General features: G+C 55.8%; 1 protein-coding gene across 2 annotated transcripts in view; it reads right to left on the bottom strand.

The window, feature by feature from the left end:
• PLXNA1 (plexin A1) overlaps window positions 1–23,762 on the bottom strand; it is a 116,377-nt gene extending 92,615 nt beyond the window's left edge. Inside the window, exons 1-3 of one of the 2 annotated variants that reach the window (XM_021532004.3) lie at window positions 23,609–23,762; window positions 8,554–9,900; window positions 2,455–2,637 (exon numbers count right to left, since the gene is read on the bottom strand). In XM_021532004.3, the coding sequence (XP_021387679.1) occupies window positions 2,455–2,637; window positions 8,554–9,756 (1,386 nt within the window). In that variant the 5' untranslated portion in view covers window positions 9,757–9,900; window positions 23,609–23,762. Of the gene's footprint in view, window positions 1–2,454; window positions 2,638–8,553; window positions 9,901–21,467; window positions 21,704–23,608 lie in introns of those variants that run through there. The other variant, XM_021532015.3, reaches the window with a different exon arrangement.
• Window positions 23,763–24,076: the final 314 nt, after the last annotated feature.

Raw genomic sequence — 24,076 nt, 5'->3', positions numbered from 1 at the left:
CAAGCCCCTGTCCCACAGACAGTTTTGCAAATCTGATGTTGCCTGCAAGATCCTTCCACCCCCCCAAAGTCAGGGTCTCTGTGCAGCTGTGGTGGCAGCAGGTGCTGCCCAGCACCCTGCCCTCCCAACGGCAACTGTTGGTGGCAGGGCTGGGGAGAGGCTGCAGGGCAGCTACAGGCTCGCGTGGCTTTTTGGGGGGGACAAAGGGAGGCTCTGTCTGCATGCAACAGCCTGGACAAATGCTGGGCATGGGAGCTGCCATCCAAGGAAAAGCCAGACACGGCAGTGACCCTGGCCTGACCTTACCCCGGCCCAGATGGAGAGATCGGTGCCCCTCAGCAGAGCAGCATCCATTACAGGGCTCCTGGGGGTGGGGAGGGAGGCACCCAGCTGTCAGTGCAGCCCTTCCTCTCCCAGAGGAGATGCCAGGGCTTCTGGAAAGGGTGGCGGGGGGATAGCCGGCTACACCAAGCCTAGTGTGGGTGTTTGCCAAGGGGACAGTGGGAAACACCAGCAGTTTAAAAGCAGAGGGATTGCAACCACTGCTGAAGGTTGCACCCTCCCGCACACATCCTCTCTGCCTGGAGGAGCCACCTTGGCTACACTCGGCTGAACCCCTGCCAGGTATCGCATCCGCTGGCCGGGGACACACTGGTTCCACTCACAGACAGGTCAGCAGCCCCTCCTCGCCCTCCCCTGCCTCCGGCCCTGGCAGCAGGCAGCAGGATCAGGTGGCTGCTGAGGCAGCGCTTTGCCGGGCAGCCAGGCAGCCCCTGCCGCAGCAGGGCTGGGCTGCCCACCTCAAGGTCACCGCAGGGACAAGGAGAGGACCTCGTGGTGCAGGACTTGGAGCCTGCAAAGTGCTCCTGTTAGAGAGCTCTGCAACACCAGGGGTTCTGGGGGCTCCAGGCAGGATAAGCCTGTAAAACCTACATAGCATTCCAGCACTGAGACAGGACTGAGACCTGTCTCTTCAGTCTCATCAGCTCCATGTCCTCATGCTCTGCAGAGCCAGAGAGCCCCATCAGCTCTTTGGAGCACCAAGTTCAAAACTAGGAAAAAACAAAGCTTGAGAAAGCCCTGCAGGGAGGGAGGATGCTCAAACCACACCTAGGCATCAAGTTCTGGCTGCAGTCATGGCTGCAGCAGGAAGCCCACACACCAACCAGGCACCCACACTAGTTGAGCCCTTCCAAATGGCTCTGAAGGTGAAAAGACCAGGGAAAAATTTAAAAAACTTAGAATAAAAATCCAGTTTTCCATCTAAAAACCAACCACAAGCCCCTCTAGATAACTGAGGAACTAGAGGTGTAACACTGTCACTGTGGCTTTTTGAACCCTCCTCCCACATGCTCCTCCCTTCCCATCACCATCTAAAAGCTCCCATCTGGAGCCCAGAGCAGGAGAAGCCGGCAGCAATATGACACCAGTCCTTCTGGATCCCTATTGATCGGGAAGGGAGGACGAGCTGCCTCCATCCTGACAGCCCTGCTGCCCCCGTGCACCCTCCAAGGACTGCAGAAAGACAAGTAGAAGGTGTGGGGCTAAAGAGGACCCCTCCATCATGCCTCCCACCCCAACATGTGTTGCCCATGCCCAGAAATGCTGCTAATAGTCAGGGGCACAGGCACATTTGTCAGGGCTAGTGGGGGAACGGGAACAGAGCAAGTAGGACATATGGGGACTACACAATGGCATCCTGCTTCAGATTCCTGCCAGGGAAACCACCCTGCCTCCTGCAGGGCACCCTGGCCTGCACAGATCAGGAGATGTATCAAAAATGCAGAATGCTGTGCCCAAAACAGGGTGCTGAAGCACCTTATAAGTCACAGAGAGATGGGCCAAACCCCCAAGTAAAGCTCTGGTCCATAGCAGGGACCCCGCCAGGACCTTCACGTGGCCTCTCCCTGGCTGAGGATGTGTTAATGGAAGCTATGTTTATACAGGGCATGTACAGCTGTAATTATAGGCATGATGTTATGATAACAGGAAATCCGTGCCCTGTGGAGATGCAGGCAGAGAAAGGCACGCATGCAGCTATTTGCTAATTGCCACCGACAAGCAGCCTTTTGTGCCAAGGCAGGGTACAGGAAGTGAAGGCTCACCCACCTCTGCCCACCCTACCCAGGTCAGTGACAAGGCCAGAGGATGCAGATGGACAGAGCCTGCCTCGTGGCAGCTCCAGGGCAAGCCCACCTACCCCTGAGACATGACGGGATGGGTTCTGAACAGCCATCAGTGAGGACTCACCTTCCTAATGTAATAACCCTTCCAAAAAGGGCAGAGGTTTTGTAAATTCAGTTGGCAGAGAGAAGAAAGAAAGCCCTCATGGGCTCTTTGCACATTACCCTAAATATATCAAGTCACTCTGTTATGGAGGCCCAGCCCAGCCCTGCAAAGGGCCAGTGAGGCAAGGGGTCATCTCCCCATCAGCATCACTGAGGGCGTTCCTACCTTTTTGATCTTCCCGCTCCGTGTCCCTGCAAAGACAACAGTTTGTCCTCTGTAGTCATAGGCAGCCACCGAGGTCATCCCGTCCTCCTTATCCACAAACAGTGGTGTCCCCTCGATGGTGACAGTCCCGCCCAGCGGCTGGTTAAAATCCTGGCCACAGAAATTGTCGTCGATCTGCAGCGGCTGTTGGAAGAAAGCAGAGGAGAGGTGAGCTTCTTGCCAATGCCTCAACACGTTGGACCTCACAGATGGCAGCCAGCAATCTCCCACCTTCACCCCACAGCTACAGCACCTTTGGCAGCCTCCCACTGCAGCCATCCCACCTCATCAGCCAAGGCAAGGCATGAGTTGTCATTTCCCTAACATTCCCTACACACTGATGTAAGGCACTTGGACAGATGAACTGCATGCAGGCCCTCTCTACATTTGAACAGGCTTTGCAGACAGTGACCAAGGCTCTCTGTCTTCTGCATCCTAAAGAGCAGCACTTACAAATACAGCAGGAGCCAGTGGAGCATCCCTGCTCCCCGCTCCACCCCTGCCAATGCCATCTCAGACACGTAGGATGCCAGCACGAGCTCCCCAGCACACACACATTCCTCTCCTCCTCATCCCTGCACTAGCTTCAAAAAAAAAACCAACTTGGCAGCGAGGCAGGAGGGGCTGAATCCTGCACCCCAGCCTTCCCCCAAAGACAAAACACTTCCCAGACAAGGCTATGCCAAGGCAAACAAGTCAGGGCTCCTGGAAGAGCCTCACTTCACATAGCAAAGCCTCCAGCAAACACACTACCCACCTGCCAGCCCTGTTCCTCCTCCCGCAGGAACGTCTTCGGGAAATCCCCACATTTTTTCCATGCTGCCTTGCCCCAGACAAGGCGCCTGGCTCAGCTAGCTGCCTCCTCAGTTCAGCTCAAGCCCACAGATCTGGGAAAAGCTTTTGCAAGCTTTCACTCTGCCTGGGGAAAGGCAGAAGCAGGGCTGCACTGGCCTCTGTCCATTCTCACGGCCATGACAGCAGGCACTCCATCAAGGACAGTGCGATGACGGGCAAGGCAAAGGCAAACAGATGCCCTCTGTGAAAGCTGAGATGCAGGCAGGGGAGTGGGACCAGGACCAGACCCACAGCATTCACCCCTACCCCGAGCATCCTCACCCTGACCTGCTGAGCAGAACAAAGACCCTAGCCACAGCTGTCTGGCCTCGGGGGCACATGGGCCAGACAGCTTCACGTGGTCGACAGCACCATCAAAATCCCTGTTCTGTCCCAGGCAATGAAGGGCTTTGCCAAATCCCCAAGGGTGGCAGCGAGCCTGGATGCAGGAGGGTAAAGTAGCAAGGCAGGGAGGCTGACAGGGAGACAGCCTGCTCCGGTCACGGGATTCTTCCGCTTCACAAGGTTCCTTATATAATTTTGAATTTAAAGGGGAGAGAGGTTTTTTGGCAGGCAGCAGGCTCCAAATGCATGCCAGTCCCCAAGGGGTTTTAAATCCATACCGCATGTGTACAGAGCATATGGGAAAATGCAGAGCTCCCAAGCTCCACGTACGCAAGGGCAGTACAGAGCTCTGCAATTCCCACTCATCGCTGCCTGGGAAGCCAGGATCAGCCCAGACCAGCTCCCACCAACAGTCACCCATGTGGAGGGGAGGAAACACAGCACTTTTCTGTGCCCCAGCACAATACATTTGCAGCCACAGTGGCATCAGCCTCCCACAGCCATGGCAAGGCTGCTCGCCCTCCTCACCATGCCACCATTCCAGCTCCAGAGCCAGTGGTCCCAATCTCTGCTGCAGCAGGAACTCAGTGCTGTGCCAATCTTCCAAAAAGGAAGGACCAGTCACACTCAGCCCACCAGGCACTCTGGGGATGCTGGGCTGTCCCCTCAGTTACTCTAACTTCTGGTTTTGGGTGTTGAGTTCATGTACAAAGATCAACTCCTTTCCCCACCTGACTGTTGCTCATCCTTCCCAGAACTAGGGGAAATCCTACAGCTAGCCATGACAGACACGGGGATCCCCAAAACAGGAACATGGGGCATTGCACATCTCAGCAACCACCAGAAAAAGTGGGAAGGGAAATCACAACCTCTCTGCTCATCCTCTGAATGACAGCCTTGTCCTCTTCTATCCATTGGCCAACACACATACTGAGCATCCTCCTCTCCATTATGAGACTAGGAATTTTAAAACAGCAGTTCTAGAAAATTATCTTCCTAATCACAGTGAGATGCAAGCAATGCTCCAGCTGATATACAGCTCCCATCCAAATACCTGGGATTTCTCAGGTGCTTTGCTGGGGAAGAGATTCTGTCCCCCACAGCCCAAATAAACCCCAGCACTTTCCCATCTGAAGTAGCAGAAGGGTTCAGGGCAATGCCACAAAGGTATTCAAGCCCTGGCACCCCTGGGTGCAGGTTCTGCTCTCTCTGAGCTAAATCTGCAGCTTCCCCAACCCCACGGCTGCTGAATATGCAAGAGGAGAGATGTTTATGGTGTTTACTGCTCTCTGCTTTGTCTCAACATACTCTCTGGGAAATGACAAATACAGCTGCGCTCTGGGACCGAGGAACTCCCGCCGCCGCCATGCCGACACCACCTCGATAAATAATTACGCCGACAATTAGCTCATTAACAGCAAACTGCCTCGTTAGGGAAGCGCAGGCGGCACAGAGGTCGGGCCAAGGGCGGCAGTGCCGGGGTTATGGAACCACCGACATCCCTGGCAGATGCGGGCTGCGGGAGAGGCAGGGCAGAGGGACGGAGGGAAGGATGCACGGAGGGGGACAGCTGTCCCCAGCCGGTGCTGGCAGGGACCGACACGCACCATGGCACGGGAGCAGCAGTGACCTTGCAGCGTTTGAGCCTGCGGATGCTGGGATCTGCAAGAGACACTGGGATGGGCGGGAGGTGTCAGGATCCTCTCACATTTACATGGGTTTTTGCAGGGACCACAGCCTTCAGCCTATTGCAAGGAGGTGGGAGGTGCGGTGTTTCTTTTGCGGGGGTTGGGGTTTTTTTATTTAATTATTTTTATCCTTTTTTTTTTTTTATTTCCATGCTTTTCTTTGGCACCCCTCTCAGTTGCCCCTGGCTCAGACACCCCAAGGCAGCTATCTGCACAGCAGAGCAGTCTTCTCTCTCCCAGCACTACTTTTTCCTCCCCAAAACAGGGTCAGGAAATCCAGATTTCCTGGGGAAAGGAACCTGAAGGAGGGGGAAAGCAAGCCCACAGCACCAAGCGAGCAGGAGCGGGTGTCTCCTGATATGCCTTGTCTCATTGCCTCTTTTCAAGCCCACTTACGAAAGCAATGAGGGAGTAGACAGCACGACAAGGCTCGAATCACTCAGCATTATTAATTAGCCAGTAATTCGCCAGTTAACACCATTATAGGCTCACCCCATTCCCCCTGTGCACCTCCAGGGGCTGTGATGGAGGATGTGGAGGGATGCAAAGAGCCAGGGAGGAGGTTACAGGAGGCTGGTACTAAGTGCCAGGCTGGGATGCCAGATTTTTGTGCATTAATCGCTCAGGAATAATCTGAGTGTGGTACAGTTTGTTACCACCTGCATTCCTCTGGCCGCCCCGGAAAGGATTTGCCTTATCCTGGCCCACTTTCAGCCGGTTTGTCACCAGCCACTGTCCTGTGCCAGCAAGCTGGGCAGCAAGCCTTACTGAGGAGTCAAAACTCATTTTCTCTCTGGGGTAGCCCAGGGAAAGCTCATGCCACATCCCGCTGGCTCCAGGCACTGGCTCTGCCCACACTGCCAGCCCAGGAGTCAAGGGCTCCAGGAACTCTAAACTCCCTGCTGCAACATCTGCACTCGAGCTCCAGCCCACTGCCCTTTCCCAGCCCTGCTACACCAGTCCTTGTTCCCCCCAGTCTGGGGAGAGGAGCACTGGACAGATGTGCTGAGCACATCTGGCCCCAGGCACAAAGACCTCCCAGCCCTGCGCTGCGCAGGGGAAGGAAAGAGCCTGGCTACACAACACCAAATCCCTCTCACTGAAACACTGGGTGCAGTAAAGCCTCTGGAGAGGGTCAGGGGCAATTTAGGCAGAGGGGCTGGCACAGGGAAATGGCCTGGGTGCTTCCACAAGGTGCCTCTGCTGCGTTTGAAGTCCATGCTCATCAGTCTAAGTGCACCAGAGGAGTCCCCCTACAGAGCCAGCTCCCTTCCCCTTCTCACTTCCAGATCACTGGATCCCAGAAGGAGGGAGAGAGAAATGGGAAGCAGGAATTTCTTAACTTACCAGCACTGGAGAGGAATCACTAACATCTCCTGAGCTACCTGCCAGCCTCAAGACCAGCCTCAGCCCCTTACTGCCATGAAGGAGCAGAGCAAGAGAGCTCCTTGCACATTTCCATCTGGATGGGGTGTAAATCCTAAGCAACTACTAACTTGAGCAATTACATTTTACCTCCTTATAAATTAAAAAACAGCATTTTCTGGCCAGTCCTCACCACCAAGAGATGGTGACATACCATGACTGCCATGACTCATCCCAGAGGTGGCTTTATTTTATTAGGGGCACAGAAAGAGGGAACCAGTGGTGTGGTTTGGCCTGTGCTCAACACAGCAAGGAGCTGAGGGCTTGACTTATGATCCACTCATGTCCAGCCCCACTCTACCTGGCAGCTGGAGAAGGACTGGAATAGAAAACACCACCTGGTTCCTCTGGGGGAGGGAGTCACTCCCCAGCCCAACCCATACAAAAGCAGGAACCTCCACATCACGGCACACATCCTTCCACCTCACAAGAGCCATTTCTGCAGGACCCAGAGAGCACCTTGAGATCCATTACTCCCAGGGGCTGGCCACCAGGTAGCAATCCTAGGACCACCAGAGTTTAAAACCATGCCTGGAGTGCAGGGGGGCAGAGCAGCCTCCTCAGCCCCAGGGCACGTGGCGCTGGTGGGGCAGCGGGAGAGGCGAGCAGGGAGCGCGGGAGGCCGCGGTGAGCAGCTCCACTGCCACAGCCAGCAGCTGCACGGCCCAACAGGCAGCCGTGTAACGATTTCATCATTTTCCAGCAAAATTGAATTAGTTCAAAGCCAAAATCTGATTTGCGAGCCCAGCGCTCTTGACAGCAAACCCTTTACTTTGTCAGGCAGCTGTTGGCTGTCTCCTTCAGAGCGGCGGCGAGGACGGTGGGAGAGAGGGCAGGGCTGCTCCGCAGGGACACCCCCGCCTACCTGCCTGCACCTGGGAGCTTGCTGATGGTGCTGAACGCCAACAAGCTGGGCCCGGGGGAGGTGGGTAATAGCAGGTGGGTCAGGACCTCCACCAGACCCTCCCAAACACACACACCAGCAGCCCAAGCCTGCCCCAGCCCCATATCTGACTCTACTTGGGGACTATCCAGCCTATGACCTCTCCATCACCTGGAGTTGTAGCCTCCAGCAACTATTAGTAGTTTGTAACATTGCCCAGAAAAGAATGCAGTAACAGTATCAGTTCAATGAGCATACAAACCCCAGGAGCCAAACTGGGAGGTTCCCTGCCCACCAGGACTCGGAGGTCCCACACTGAGCAGCTGAGACACCAGCAGGGAGCAGAAGCACTCAGGTGAGAACAGGCAGGAAAACAGCCCTCAGGGGACAGAAAGAGTGCTCCCTCAGTTGGGAATCACTGCTCCAGGAGAGCAGCACTCACCTCCTGAACCTCTGGATGACAGTTTGCACTGGTCATTCCCAAAAGCCACCTCACTGACAGTGCCTCGTGCCCTCCCAGCACCCCATGGAGAGGATGTGGTCCCTCCATGCTGAACATCTGACCAACTTCTGCTGTCACCACCAGCCTCCCCACCTCCCTCCATCAGGTCTGTGCTCCCTGTCTTGCACATCCTTCTGCTTCCAGCACCTTCTGCTCGGCCACTGTGAAGTGCCATGTGACACAACACCTACAAACCCACATATGCCATCTGCAAGGGACTCCACAGCAGAGCTGCAGCAGATGCCCTGAGGCCTGAGCATACCACCCTCACTGCCCATATCCACGGGGAAAACACAGCTCAAATCACTGGGAAAGGTCCAGCTAGAGAACACCACCAGAAACCAGAAACAGTCTGGCTTGAGTAAAGACAGGTGGGAACTTACCGAGTTGATGCAGCCCAGCTCCTTATTCAAGAGCCAGGGCAGTGAGAGTTTTCCTTCCCCTCTGTAGCACGACTGGATACGCTCCTTGATCTTATCCTTGATCTTCTTCAACGTGAAGAGGCAGAGCACAGACTCCTTGGGAGGCTTAACCCTATTTTTCTGGCCCTGGGAGAAGATGGTGAAGAGGATATCCTCCTGCTCTGAGATGCCCAGGTACCTGGCCAAAGCCTTGCCAGGCTTGGTCAGGTAGGCGTCCTGGATCAGCCGGTACTCGATGCCGTCCTGCACGCAGCCAATGGGGAATTCCACATAGGAGTAGAACTTGGGGTCATCCACACAGAGGCGGACGATCTTGGAGGTGAAAAACTGCTCCCCAGTGGAGTCAGGAGAGGTCAGCTGGGTGTCCAGCTGCAGGGTCAGGTAGTAAACAAACTGCTCGCTGCTGAAGCTGTAGATGTAGTAGATGTCAAAGGTGGGGAACTTGGAGAGTGTATCCGAGGGGATTTTGAGCTGAGAGGAGACAAACTCGTCCTGGTAGACAAAGCCAAACATCTCCGCGTTCTCCTCGTTGGCCATCAGCTTGCGGCTGGAGAGAGTGGGGAAGTACTCTGACTTCCCGTCAATGGGCGTCCCAATGAAGAGCTTGTTCTGCCCATTCAGCACCTCGATGATGACACCAGACATGGTGCCCGACTCGTTGACACTGGAGAGGTAGTGCTCCTTGCGGTGGTGGGGCTCACCCAACTTGAAGAGGTCGTCCAGCCGCAGGAACTGGCAAATCCCCTGGGAGGCACTGCCGCAGGCAATCAGCCGATTCCCCGAGTAGTCCACCAGCAGCAGTTTGTTCACGTTGTTGGTCGTGACCAGCCCGTGTGGGCAGGATTGGACACTGGGCGGAGGGTAACACTTCTCATTGTCCTCCACGGGCCCCGTCACGTGGGTCCGCAGCAGTGTGAGGTTATTGGAGAGCTTGTAGATCCGATTGACAGCCCCCACGTAGACCTCCCCAGTTTTGTTATGGACCACCAAGTGTGTCAAGCTCCAGTCTGTAACTGGGAAAGTCCTAAAGGGAGATTTGGGGCTGCCTTCCGCCAGCGGTAGCCAGGTGCTCCCCAAGAGCAGCAAGGTCCAAATGTGGATGGACAAGTGATGCTTGAGCCAAAGGAGCCACATTGCAGCAGCCTCACATCCAGCCAAGGCCATGCCCAAACCCAGCCACAAAATAAATAGAAACAAATCCAAACTAAAGGGATGGGGGAGGGAGGAGGAGCTAATGGGAAACACTCTCCTCTGCTTCCTCTTCGCTCAGCATTCAGGGCATCGTGGGCGTGGCCAGTCCAGTCAACCCTAGAGGGAGAAAGACAAGAAAAGTGGGGTTAGGAGGCTTTCCTGCAGACTCAAGCTTGTTCCACCCCACCCAGAAGACTCCACTGCTTCACATTTTTCTAGCAGGCAGAAAAGACCCTGACTTGCTGCCCCAGTCCCACTCCACAGCAGTGCTGGGAATAGATGCAAAATCCCAGTTAGCAGCAAGCACAGACCAAGCCCCTACACAGAGGAGGCTCTCAAAAGCACCTTTTAAAGGAGCTGGGAGAGCCAAGAGCCCTGGCATGTTACCCACTTTTCTGCCACCTGCCTGCCAGGAGGGTCATGGGCAGGAGGGGCTGGAGGGAGCACGCGGGCATGGCAAGGACAAGCCTGTCCTTCTGGCATTTCTATGCATTGGAAAGCACAGTTCCAGACATGAGACAGTTGGTTTGAGAGACTCCAGAGATACAAGGGGGCACAGGCAGGGGGCATGGAATGCTCTGCCTGCTGCTGTGCCACAGCTGGGGCTCACCAACAGGGAGCAGGAAAGCAGTGGGGAGCCAGCCAAATACCCCACACAAGGTCACACCAGGGTGACCTTGGCACCCAGCAGCGGGGAGGAGACGGCCACAGGAAACCAATGTAAAGCTCTGCTCTCTGCAGGGTTCAGCAGCCCCTCCATTACACCCCATCCTTATCTTCTCCCTCCACCCTCCCCACACAGGCACAAGCACTAATCTGGGGTTGTGTAAACCCCACCTGCCAGCACACAGCCCATCCTACCATCAAAATCCATCCACCCCAGGTGGGACCAAGGTCCATGGCTGGGCCACCAGCTCAGTTTCCCAGCCAGTGAAGATAAGCCACTCCAGAAGGGAGTGGAGGAGGAGAGCATGTCTCTCTCTCCTTATCATCCATCTCTGACTCAGCCCTGATACCTCGAGAGGATCCCCAGCAGGGAGTGGCACAGGTAGGAAATATGGCCCGCGGTGCCTGGCAGCTGTGCCAGATCCCAGCCCTGGCGAGGCAGGGTGTCAGAGGGCAGCCAGCTGCCAAATCAGCAGGGCTGAGCGCTGCCCCAGCCACAGCATCCTGCCCTTGGCAGGGCTGTGGGACCCACCAGCTAGGCCCCATGCTTGGGGGGCTGCATCATCACTGAGCCAGCACTGAGCTAACCCAGCATTCCATCCTTCACTCTTGCTGCTCCCCTCCCAAGTTACAGAGCCAGACTGGGAGAGATCTAAAGAGAAGGAGAAACTTTTTCTCTCCTTCTCCAACTCGCAACATACACAAGACTCCCCTCTCCTTTTTCAGGGCAAGCCCAGCCCTGGCCACCCCTGCAGCCCTGCCAGCTCCCCTGAACCCCAGATACGTTGGGCAAAGCTTCTGCACCACTTCCAAACCCTCTCTGCAGATCTGCCTCTGCCCACAATGCTCCTCACCCTGCTGTCTTTGACTTCCCAACATATCCACCCCCAAGGCAACAGTCTCAAGGGACATTTGGACAATGGCACATGAGCAGTACTCAGACCAAATCCAGACGCCACAAAGCTCCATGGGTGTGGAGACAATCAAAGCACACCCTGGAAATCATCTCCATGCTCCTAATCACCCATTCCTACCACCTTTTCCAACACTGGGATCCTCCCAGCAAAGAATAGGTAGTGACAACACTATCAGGGCAAGGGCACTCCCAGAAGACACTCACACTGCTCAGAATCTTCATTTCTCTGAGCTTGTTGGTAAGAGAATAACAACAAGCACCCCAGATCAAAGCTTATTAGCCCCAAACCACATTGACATGGGACTGAGTAGCACTGTCAATACAAACCCACTGGTTAGCCCAGAAAGCCACAGCCCAGCAGCTGCAGGCACTGGGGTTTCCTGAAGAAAACCAGAGAGTGGTTTCCCACCCCAAGAAACTGGCACAGCTGTCACCAAGACACTGCTCCCACGAGGCTGAGCCCCTCAGAACAGCACAGTGTCTGCCTGGCAAGGAGACCAGCACCTACACCAAATTCATGTGTCAGTGACGTGCCAAGGAGAGAAGGAATGGGGAAGATGGGGAAGGTGACAGTGGGAGACTGGTGCAGCGTGGGGATGCCAACCAGAGCATCTCCTGCCAGGATGAGAGAGCACGACAGGGAACTTGCTTTCTTGGTGCATTTCTATGATTCATTGCTTCTATTTCAGGAAGTGGGTGAGAGAACTAGAGGTCGAGCTGCTGCCACAAACCAGGGCTAGAAAGCCCAAAAGGAGATTCCCAAATTAACGTAGGGAGCTGCAAATCAGAAGTTGGAACGAGAGCAAAGTGAGGCAGAGCTGGGGCAAGCTGAGAGATGACACTCTGCAGAGCTCCTCAGAGATTTCTGCTCCTAAATATACTACAGCAGCAACATCTCGTCCTAGTGACCTGACACCAGTGGTGGTTTTGTCCAGTCCTGCTTGAAACCATCAGCGAGAATTAATAAAAATAAAACAGCACAAATGGTTAGTTTGTCTGCTTTCTTTGGGATTCAGTGATATGGAACTTTGAACTAAAGCAGGGCTCAAGCCCACCACAGTGCAGGCAGTCCTGCACTGGAGCATGGGTGCAGCAGAGCCCCCACTCCCTGCCTGTGGCAGCAGCAGCCAAAGGGCATTTCCCTGCTGCCACACAGCCTCCAAGTGCCATGGAGAGGTCACAGTGCAGCTAAGGCAGGGCAGCTCCTCCACTGGCACACTCTTTAAACCACAGGGCACCTCGCCCTGGGCTCACCCAGTCCAGGGCCAACATATGACTGCCACCACAAACACATCCAGTGCAGTCCAAAGACATGGAAAACCCTGGGCAGATACCCTGGAGCCAAGCCCTGCCCTGAAACAGGCAGCAATAAAATAATTCACCCCAGCCCAGTTGCATGCATGCCAGCTGGGAGAGCAGGGCCACAAATGCAGCCAGGCTGTGCTGCTGGGCAGTAAGTGATGCAGCACTGAGCATCCCCAGGGCTCACCCCACAGAGGGGCCACGCTGCCAGCCAGACAGCACCACAGGCTTGTGTTTTTATTTCCATGTGCACACACACACAAATATATATATATATATATATATATATATACATACACATATATTTATAGAAGGAAACCAGCCATCAGAAACAAAGCCAGCACAAGAGCCAAATCCACCCCAGTCCCCTTCATCCCCCACTGGAAAGGACATTTGTTCATAGTTTCACCTCAAAGTGGCCATACTGGAATGACTGCAGCCACTACAAAACTTGGATGGGGGTTACCCACCCCAGAATGGCCAACACTCACACACCCCAGCTTCTTCCAATGAGCCCTGCAGCAACAAGCAATGGACATGCCCAGAGATGCCAGTGTCCCCCTTCCTGGCTGCTGGAGAGGTGGCATGGGGCAGCAGCATTCATCCCCAGAGATGCCAGTGTCCCCCTTCCTGGCTGCTGGAGAGGTGGCATGGGGGCAGCAGCACTCATCCCCCAAGTGTGAGAGCTCTCTGGTCCTGCAATATGCCCAAAAACCTGTGTTTGGGACAGGAGATCACACTTTGAGAAAAAAATAATCACTTTTGATAGCACAAAGCAAGAGTACTGGGATGGAAAAACTAACCTTAAAAGGCAAAGACTGGACAGAGAGTTAAGGACCACCTCTGCACTCATCCAGGCAGCAAGTCCAAGAGGCAGCACTAGCCTACAAAGCAGCAGCCCTCATGGGAGCACCCACAGACAGGGTTTAAACATGCAGACAAGCACAGAGGTGCATATCTGGCACTCACAGCCCCACCTGCCACCCCTGCTTTTCCATCAACACGACCCCAGCAGGTTCACTCCCAGCAAAACACACCAAGAGCTTTATAGCCTTGCACTTTAGCAAGGGAGGTTGGAGTGGAGAAGGTGTGGGATTGAAAACCCACAAAAGGGGAAATGGCATCTAAAGGGCCTTTACCTGCAATCCCTCCAAGTCACTTGCTGCTCTCTCAGCAAGAAGAAACAGTCAAGAAGGGACCAGCTACAAGCTGCCAGTAATTAGTAAAGGGGAGAGAGGGGAGATTATCCAGGGGAGAAAAAAACCTTTGGGCCACAGGAGAGGCAGCTTCACCCTAGAGCTAGTGTATTTTTAGATTCATCTGCCTAGGAAAAGCCTTGCAATGAGGAAAGCCTGGTGGTGGTACAAATTCGAGCTGCACTACATATGCAATTGCTGCAACAGGGCTAAACTTTAACTCCTTCTTTAACTGCATACAGTCATTGAAAACTATTTGGCTGGGGTCCCTCCCTAGTTAGTGAGTTAAATCATTAAAAACCTTATCCCTGGCTCAAACCACACCCTGATGAAATCAATGGCAGGCTCTGAAGCTGCCCCAATGCCCCAGTCTCCATTACTATCACCCAATCAAGAATATCTTCAGCATCTTCAGTTTCTTCCCAAGCTCCTGCCATCCCTCCCAGGCAGGGACTGAGGACTCCATCCTGCCATCCACCCCAGCTTCCACTCCTGTCCTGCAAGGATCTTCTGGGCAAAGAATTCAGCCTCTTTTATTTTGAGAAACAGGACAAGGAGAAGCAGCCCTCTACTGCCCAAGGGCTCATGAAGCTTGACCCTCAGCAAAAAGGAGCATAAAAGAACAAGCAGTGAGGAAATTAAATAGCATTTCTCAAGTGCACAATTCCCCTTCTCTGGTCCTCTGCAAGAAGTCATGTCATGCCAAGAACAGCTTGAACTCCAGAACAGCTCTGGAGCCACTACATGCACTCACCACCAAGAGACTGCAGGCTGCTCTGCAGAGCCCTTCCAAAAGGGCTCACAAGCATTTCCGACATGGAAACCCAGGCTCCCCACAACCACAGCAGCCCAAGGCAAGGAGCACATGAGGACAGCCTCAGCAGATCCTTCCAGGAAACCAGGCACGGACCAAGACCTTACACATTTCCCAGCTCCATCCAGCGACACCAGCAGTGAGTGGGTGGCTGTCCTTTGCCTTATTCCTACAGCTCAGCTGGGTATCCCAGTCCATACAGGGACCCTGCAAGGGCTGCTGAGGGGCTTTCTGTTTGCAGCCCACATGCTGGATTTGGGCTTTCCAGGGGGAAAGTGCACCCCACCCTCCCTTGTGCTCCCTGCAGCCGAGAGTACACAGACCTGGACCAACTCATGACTGGGATGGAGACCAGTGCACAGCCCATGGGTAATCATCCACATGGGACAGTCTGCTGCTTCCCATCCTACTTCAGGAAGTTTGTTCACCAGCATACACAGAGCACAACACCTCCAACCCCTCTGTGCCTCTCATCATCCACAGACCCCAACCCAAGGCACCAGGACACCAGCCATGGGACTGTGGCTTCCTACTATCAACACCCAAGTCAACTCAAGGCTTCAAACACCAGATTGATGTGAATTTTGTCACCTCAATCAGGACCAATTAATAACATCTTGCCCCCATCTTAAAAGCAAAGAAGTACAGACCAAATTCCCTGAAGGCCACCTCCCCCTTTGTCTTTGGCCCACACACTCCCAGACTCTGATTCTCACAACCCATCAGTCCACTGCCCCACATAAATGTCCCAAAAACCAGCCCTGCTGGCAGAGGTCACCTTGGTCCAGCTGGACCTGCAGAGACCCAGAAGGTCATCCACAAGCAAGGTCTCTCAACAGCAGAGAAGTCCAACAAGAGATCCTCTGGCCATCAGCATCCTTCCCTTGTCTGATCTCATTCCCTGGGGAATAATGTATCACTCCTCGCTCCCCAGTCTGCTGCTCCACATGCCTCACTGGGCCAGGGCAGCCACAAACAAAAGCCAAGATCTTACCCTCCCCAAATCAATGCCCCTCTTCCAGCCCAGCTCTCCAAGCTGCATTTTTACCTCTCTGTCACAAGCGCTTCCCCCAAATCCCAGAGGGAATCTGGAGAGCTTCCTCTTTGCAATGGAGTGCTGCCATAGGAGGATTCCTGGTTGCTGGATCCCCTCAACTCCAGCAAAGGGAGGTCATTCTGGGGTTGGTTTAATCCCAGCTAAGCTGACGTTCCCAGGCTTCTGCCTGGCCCCTTGTTGACACCAGCACTTGTGCTGCCCTGCGGCGAGACAAGCACGACTGCTATCACATTAGTTCTGATTAAAACAACCACAAAACTTCTCCAAACGAGCTTTTCCAAGCCATGTTGCTTCTCCTTCCCCTATCAACCCCCCATCCTTCCCCCTCTGCTGTTTCACTTATGCTGCCCCAAGAACCACAGCTGGAAATGGCTCAGGTCCTGGCTCTGCTTCCCCTGTGGAGTTTCCAGCTCAGCATAGCCCTGTGTTTTATTTTCCCAAAGTGATGCTGACCCAGGAGAAGTGAGACATCCAGAGAGAGAGCAGAGCCTCACCTGGCAATGGTACAGGCAGAGACAGGAAGAGGAAAAGCCCAAAAGTCCCCCCACAGCAACACCACCACAGGGAAAACTGTTCTGAGAGTCCAAAAGAAGCTTCATTCACAGCACCATGGGCAAAGAACATCTGATATTAACAAGGAGGTGTCACAGTGCCAACACAGCATATCCCACCCCAATTTCCCACAGCAAGGTGGTCTCACCCACCCAACCCGGGCAGAGCACACTTCAAAGTGTGGCTGCAGCCATGAGCTGCTGGCTGGGAGGGAGAGCAGAGCAAGGCTTCTCCTCTTCCTGCAGATCCCAGCTGCAGCCCCAAGCCACGTTAGGCACAGGCATCACCTTGCTGCTATGGCCTGACGCCATGCACGAGGAGCTGAGATTCCAACAGGCATCATCACATCATGGACGGGCTCCTGCAGCACAAAACCGAGAGGAGGCGGCCGCTCGCCTGTGCCGGGAGAGCTGTCCAAGCACCTCTGCCAAAAACCCACTTTCTGCTAATGAAGGCAGCTGGATGGCAGCTCCAGCAAGTGCCACCACCCCCACAGAAAGCCAGGGAGCCATACAAGGCACAGCCAGTGGGCCAAGAGATCCTGCTGTGCTGGGAGCTGACACGCTCCCCCGGCCCCGTGGCATCCCTCCCTCCCAGCTCTCTCCCACGCAGGCATGAGGCTGTGCAGGGCAGGACCTCTCCCGCGTGTGCCAGCATCCCCGTGTGTGCCAGCATCCCCGTGTGTGCCAGCATCCCCGTGTGTGCCAGCAGCCCCGCGGGCACCTCGGCCGTGCTGATAAGGAATAACAGTGGGAGCCGTGGAAGCCGGGGCTGCTGTCAGCGTCACCGGGCTCGGCAGCGGCTCTCCTTCGGAAACGGCGCTGCCTTCCTGCCTTCCTCCACCCCCATTTCTTCCCGATGACATCAGCCTGAAAAACAGGTTCTTGACTTCAGCAGGGCTCCTCGGGCCGATTCTGGTCCCGCCGGAGAGGGGAGAGCCCCCCTCGGCTCCAGAAAGGAAGCAGCCATCCAGGAGCCGGACGCGGAGATAAGCAGCAGCGGGCAGGCAGGGACCCTGCCAGCATGCCAACACTTGTAGGAATAAAAACCATGGAGAAGCAGATGGGGGTGGAGGGAATGCGATGCTGGGGAACAGATATAAATGTTTTACAGAGGCCGTGGCAGCTGGAAGCTGGGGCTCACACCCCGGCTCTGACACTGCTCTGCCACAGGGCAGCCAGATCTACCCAGTGCAAAAGTCAAATCCCAGGGCAAACTCCCATCGCACTCCAGCTCCCAGAGCCCAGCAGCGAACCCTCAGGCTGGCCAAAATGACAATACAGAACTTAACACTATCCAGCAAAGCCTTCTGAGGGCCACAAAGCTGGACGCGGACCAGCAGGGAACACGATCCTGCGAAACATCCTGCCCACCAGCCAAGCTCCGAGATTATTTTTAAACTCCTCCTAAAATATTTTTGGGTTTTCCTCTTCCCCTGTTGAAGCTAACAGTCTGCACAGGAAGAGCGAAGCAACGCCCGTACACAAAGCCCGGCCACACGCACTAAGCAAACAACTTATTGCCATTATAATTACCTGCGATGTTATCGGCAGCTCCACGGCCGGCATTCGCAGAAGGAAATGTGGTTTTCACATTGTGCCACTCGAAACGAGTGTGACCATCCTTCCTCCTCCCTGCCCCCCAGCAGCGCCCGCTCATGCCAACACCCTGGTAGAAGTGGAGGAACAGACCGTGGATGTGGGGCTACATACACAGGAAATTTCTCCCCCTAGTACAGGAATTTGCGTCTTCTCTTGCCAGGAATTTACTTCTGTGAGAGAGCCTGAATATTTTGACACACAAACAGTTGTTTAACTAATCACATAAAGCAAAGGAACCCACAGGGCTCCTACAATGACACCAAGTCTTGCCTGGATGGGGAAATGGATCCGCAAAGGATCGGCTCCCCAACACTGACACTACCCCAGAGGGGCTCAGATCATCCAAGCTTCCCAATAATTTTGGGAAACTACCCCCGCTCCCAACCCCTCACATGCCAGACTGCATCTCTGCTCCTCCAAACTCCCAAGAAAACATGAAGAGTCACTCAACATTTATCAGTTCAAAACACATGTGCAATTAGCAGGAATTTTTTTTCCTCCCTCCAGTATAATTATACATGTTTTAATGCAATTACCACCCCTGTATTTTGTACATTAAACAGTAGGCAACCCAAGGAAGAGAGACACTTCTATTTTTCTTGGCTTTGCCTTCCTGAAAATAATACTATGCTGCAAAATAACTCCGGAAGAAGGGCTTATCTTTACCAGAAAAAGAGGGAGAAAAAAAAAAAAAAAAAAAAAAAAACCGGGAAGAAGGAAGGAGAAATCTCACTAAGAGAAAGCAAGGATTGCTGTGTCCCTTCATGCTGCCCTCACCCTCCAGTCCCTACACATACCTATACCTGGAAACCGTCTCTGATACAACAGACAGGACTCAGAAGCAGCCTCAGCCCTTCGCCATCGCCAACAGAAAGGAAAACTGAGTCAAGAGAATGGTCCTGGTTGCTCAAGCTGGGGTCATTAGCTGGATTAAAGCTCCCGAGCTCCGGCCAGCAACACGGAGAGCAAAGTGCAGCTAAACTGCCCAAATTGGATTACCAGCACTCCCGGGTCTCCGTGCCAATTTGGCTGGCAGATTGCGGGATGCTCAGGATGAGGAGGTGGGCAGCAAGCCCCAAGGCTGATCTGCAGGTTGCTGGCAGGGAGGAAGAAAGATGAAGAAGAGATGGTCCCTGCACAGCATGTCCCCCAGAGCCATGCAGCCTGTCTCTGGCACCCCTGGCATCTTCTCACCTCGGGTACTTTCTCTAGCAAAATCCCTCACAATCTCAGCTCAAGGAGCAAAGAGGATATCGCACCCAGGCCACACCAGGCCCTGAGTTGACCCCAGAAATAAAAAATCTCCTCTGTTCTTCAGGCAACTCACGAGGGTCTCTGGCCCCAGGCACAGAGCAGCACAGCTTGGCACAGGGCAGGGGTGAATTTGGCTCTCATTACGCTGAGACACCATGGGGACAGAGGAATCACCCAAAATAGTCCATCTTGCACCATGCAAGGCAACTTCAGAGAAGAAAGAAACAAAAGTGTTTGTGGAGTGTGAGCCTGATGATCTGGATGTGGAGTTTTCTTCAAGACTCAAACATCTCGGCACACCAGCAACAAAGACGAGGTGTGCCAAGCCTTGGCTAAAGGGAAAATAAACTTTGAAATGCTTTTCATTCAGGTTTTTAAATGGTGGCTTCCACCTGGAACAAGGGCTGGAGGCAACAGCAGGGTGCTCAGGGAAGCAAGGCAAACAAGGACACCTTCCTGTGTCTGGCCACGCTCTGACAAACCCACGGGAAGGTGTGGGCTTGGCTACACCACATGCCGAGTGCAGGGCAGAAGAGCCAGGATGGCCCATGCCTGGCACTGAAACCATCAAAACTTATTTACTGTCTGCACCTTTTCTCCTCCACAAGATGTTTGCTCAAATGTGACTTCCAAGTGTAGCAGACAGACCATGTTGGGGTATCTATGCAGCTTCCATGCTGCACCCTGGGGAAGACTGAGAGGGGCATGGATGAGGCTGTGGGTCAGGGACAGTGTCAGAGCACAAACGTTCTCACCAAGCACCACATATCTGTAGTGGGATGTTCCCCAGGGCATTGCATGCAGCACTTCCCAGCTACAGCCAGAAAAGAAGCTGGTTGTCTCCAGCCTACAGCCAAACCAGTCACCTCACCAGTGGATGGTGGCAAACACTTGCTCCTCCTCATTTTGCATGAAGCCATGGCACTCAGCACCTTGCTGGGAAAAGGGGCCCAATCCAAACTCAGGAAAGTTAAGGAGTCATGGTACATGCTGAACCAAGCTCTACATCACTCATAATTCCCAGTCTTTGGGCCTTCCTCTACACACATGGTACATCAGCAAGCCATTCACTGGTCAAACCCTGGCCAGGAACCCTCTAATCACTATTTTTTTCCACATAGCACAGAAACTTGAAGGAGACATTTATGGATCAGAGACAACAACAATCTTAAGTTCTCTCAATACAGGCATTCCAGAGGTTCAGATTAATGAAAAATTCCAGCTTGCAGGCAGTGAGGATGGCATTATGGGCTTTGGGGTCACCCATGCCCACCCTCCTGTCACTCCACAGAGTCATGGCAGCACCTCTGCTGTCCTGGCTCTTTCGAGGCTCCCTTTCCATTGAGCCAGAGGTGCCAAAAACCACGACTGATTCACTGAAGACACAAAATACCAAGGCACCAGAACACCCTAAACAGAAAGGCAATTACAACAAAGCCCAGCGGGCCTCGGCAGAAGCCGGACACGGGCGATGCTCCCCGGTTCGCAGCAGCCGGCGTGGGCAGCACGGCAGCGCCGGTCTCTGCCGCTCGGAAATTGCCAGCTCAGGGCTGGGTCCGTGAGCGCTGCAGCCAGCAGCAAGGCAGGCAGCAACAAAGGCCCTGACCCACACTCAGCCTAGCGAACAAACACATGCCAGCTTCCTTCGTTCAGCCCGACCCCAGGGCCAGATGCTCGGCTGCGTTCGGCAGAAGTGGAACGCAGCGAAGGCGCGGCAGCAGCCGGCGCGGCGCTGGCACGGAGCGGGGCAGGGGCCAGCCCCGCTGCCGCCGCCGTGGAGGAGGGGAGGCGGCCCTGCCGCGTTATTGCCCTTCCCATTCCGGCTGCGCCAAGCCCCGGTGAAACACGCTCCCCGGGAGCCGCCGGCACGGCCCTGGCTCCGTCTCCGGCGGAGTTCAGAGGAGTTTGTTTATCCCTCGCTCGGGGAAAGGGCTTTGTGTGACGGAGCACAAGGGCTCTGCTCCGCAGCTCCGTGCACAGCCCGAGCGTGGCACGAATGCCTGCGCTCTCCTCCAAATCTGATGCTTCTATTAAAAAAAAAAAATAAATAAGCCAAGAAGGGAAAACTCTCCCCGACGTCGCTATCACCATGCTAACAAAAGCAACGTCGCCAAAACTTTAATCTTCAGGGTAGCAGCTGCAGAAAGCCCAGCCACCCAGCGGAGCAGGAGCCAGAGCCCCCGGCGCTGCCTCCCCGCAGCCCCTCGAGAGCAGCGGGCGCATCCAGGCGCTCTCGGAGGAGCGGCACCGGCAGCCAAAGCCACAGGCGGATGGGGAGCACCAGATCACACGCACGATCGGGTATTTTGAATCCAAACTTCCTTACCAGCCTTCCTTACAGCCCCGTGTCGCCACACTGCTGCCGGCACCGGCATCCGCTGGCACCAGTAGATCACTCGGCGGCGAGCGGGAAGAAATAAAAAACCTTCCCTCCTTGCAGCCACTTAAGAAATTATCCATGCATCCTCCCAGAGGCATCTGCCCCACTGCTTTCCCTTGGCTTCTCCACCTTTCCGCCCTGTTCGGTCACCAGTGTCTTAAGAGAGAGACATCGAGTCACTCATTTTGCCCACTGAGTATATACAAAAGACCCTGGGATTGTTCAGGAAGCAATTAGCCGCTGTTCAGAGGAAAATGGTGTTTTCAAATGGATAACCTTTGATGTAGTCAATAGCCTCAGCTCCTCTTTTTTTTTTTTTTTTCCTTTTCTTTTAAATTCTTGCAGCCGCACACGAAAGAAAATAAAAAATAAAAAAAATAAAAAAGAAATCCAGCAAAAGGCTGATAATTCCCTCCGACACAGCTCCCGCTCAGCAAAAAAGGATTTTCTCGCAAGCTGGAGGAAAAGCAGCTTCGGGAGGCGGCTCATCTGCCCAACTTTTCTCCCCTCCGTGTCCCGGAGCGTACGAGAAGGATCCATGAATATTCATCCCCCCCGTTAGCAGGTTCTGCTTTTGTTTTGTCCTCCCCAAGCAGAAGCCAGGGGGGAGCTAACAAGTGAGGTTAATGCCTGTCTTTTCTCTCCCATCCGTCTCCTCTTTAACCAGTGACCTTCATGTTAAGCCCTGTTTACACACCAGCCCCCCTCCCCTGGCTCCCCCTACCCCGGCGCTCGGCCAGAGGCAGAAGGAAGAATTTTCCCCCAAGGAAGACAAGGGAGGAGAAGGCGATTGCGGGATTCCGGGATTTATTTCAGCATGCCACAGAGATTTTGCAAATCCCTCCCCGATCGCACGCCGGAGCTGCCGTATGTGTTCGCTGGGCAGGAATGGAAAGGGGCTAAGGGACACCGAGCGCGCAGCCGGCTTTATTCGCCACCTTCCACGTTCCTACCGGCGGCGGGAGGCGCGCACCGGCGCAGCCCCGCGCACAGGTACCGCAGCCTCCCACGCCTCGCTCGGAGGTGCCCAGCGCTGCGCTGCCAAACTACAGCGCGATCACAATAGTAACGATCACAACGGGGGCGACGGCAGCTATCTCACCCCATCCCATCCCATCCCATCCCATCCCATCCCATCCCATCCCATCCCATCCCATCCCATTCCGCAGGGCGCCCGCGGCACCTCCCCGCCGGCGGCTGGGGAACGGGGAGCGCGGAGGGAGCGGCGGCGCTGTGGCTTCAGGACGAGCCCAGCCCGGATGGCGCTCACCGCGCCCCGGCGGGATGCGGGGATGCAAAGCAGCGAGAATACGTGAATGGATATGGGATAGCACAATGCGGGCACGGCAGCGGGGATACGGGGCAGTGCGGACACAGCGATGACAGCGAGGATGTGGGGCAGCACGGTGCGGGGATGGCAGCGGGCATGCAGGGCAGGGCAGATCCGTGATCCGAGGCGGCGAGCACGGGAAGGGCTGAGCCCGGTCCACGTCCCCAGCAGTGCCGGAGCCGGGTGGGCAGCGCGGCCGCGGGGCTGGGGCAGCGAACGCCACCGAGAGCCGGGGCGGGAGGGGAGGAGGGGGCGGCCAAGCCCCGCCGCTACACCGGGTAGGGAGGCTCCGCTGGCACCGGCTCCCCGCGGGAGCGCCCCGGCCCGAGCAGCTCCGAGATGGGAGGCGGCCCTCAGCCCGTCCAGCCCGTCCCTGCCCGGTCCCCGGCACACGCCGCTACGAGACCCACGCGGGGCGTGCGGCGGATAAAGAAAGAGGCTCGGTCCCGGCGCGGTTCTGTGCCCCCGCGGGAGGCGGCTCCCGGAGCCGCGGGGCGCAATGCGGGCTGGTCCCGGCGGCAGCAGCGCGGCGCCGGCCCTGCCCGGCCCAGCCCAGCCCGGCCCGGCCGCCGCGGCCCCTCCGCGCCCCCCGACGGGGCCGCCGTGCCCTGCCCGGGCCGGCCCCGCGCCGTCTCCGCGGCGGCAATAAATCCAAATTTTGTAAGGGGAGCAATAAAGCCAAATCCGCATTCCTTTTAACGAGCCGACCGATCGGGCTCATCGCGCCGCGCCCGAAAGTTGCAGCCGGGTTACTCACGGCTCCGGTCCCCGCTCGCCTCCGCCGTGCCAGCCATAATTGCATTCCACACCAAGCCGCCCGCCGGGCCGCCGCCGCCTTCTCCGCCGCCACTGCCTCCTTCTCCTCCGTCCCCTCCTCCTCCTCCTCCTCCTCCTCCGCGCCCGCCTCCCCCCGCCGCCGCCGCCGCCCGGGGCTCCGCGCCCGCCCGGCTCCCGCCGCCGCCGCTGCCCCGCATGAATGGGACGGGGCGCGGGGCCCCGACGGAACGCCGCCCGCCGCGCGCGCCCCCGCCGCGCGCACGCGCGCACGCCCCGCACCGGCGGCGCGAGCCGAGAGCCGGGGAGGCGGGGGCGCGCCCGCGCGGCCGCCTCCAGGGGGCGCCCGAGGCGGGAGGGGCGGGGCCTCCCGCCAGGCCACGCCCCCCGGCCGCCCTTAAAGGGGCGATGCCGCCAGGGGCGGGCCCCGCTCGAAGCGGTCGCCGAGCGG

The sequence above is a fragment of the Lonchura striata genome, chromosome 12 (assembly GCF_046129695.1).
Source record: "Lonchura striata isolate bLonStr1 chromosome 12, bLonStr1.mat, whole genome shotgun sequence".
Classification (NCBI taxonomy): domain Eukaryota; kingdom Metazoa; phylum Chordata; class Aves; order Passeriformes; family Estrildidae; genus Lonchura; species Lonchura striata.
The sequence above is the reverse complement of the archived record's forward strand: the minus strand, read 5'-3'. Positions and strand labels throughout refer to the sequence as shown.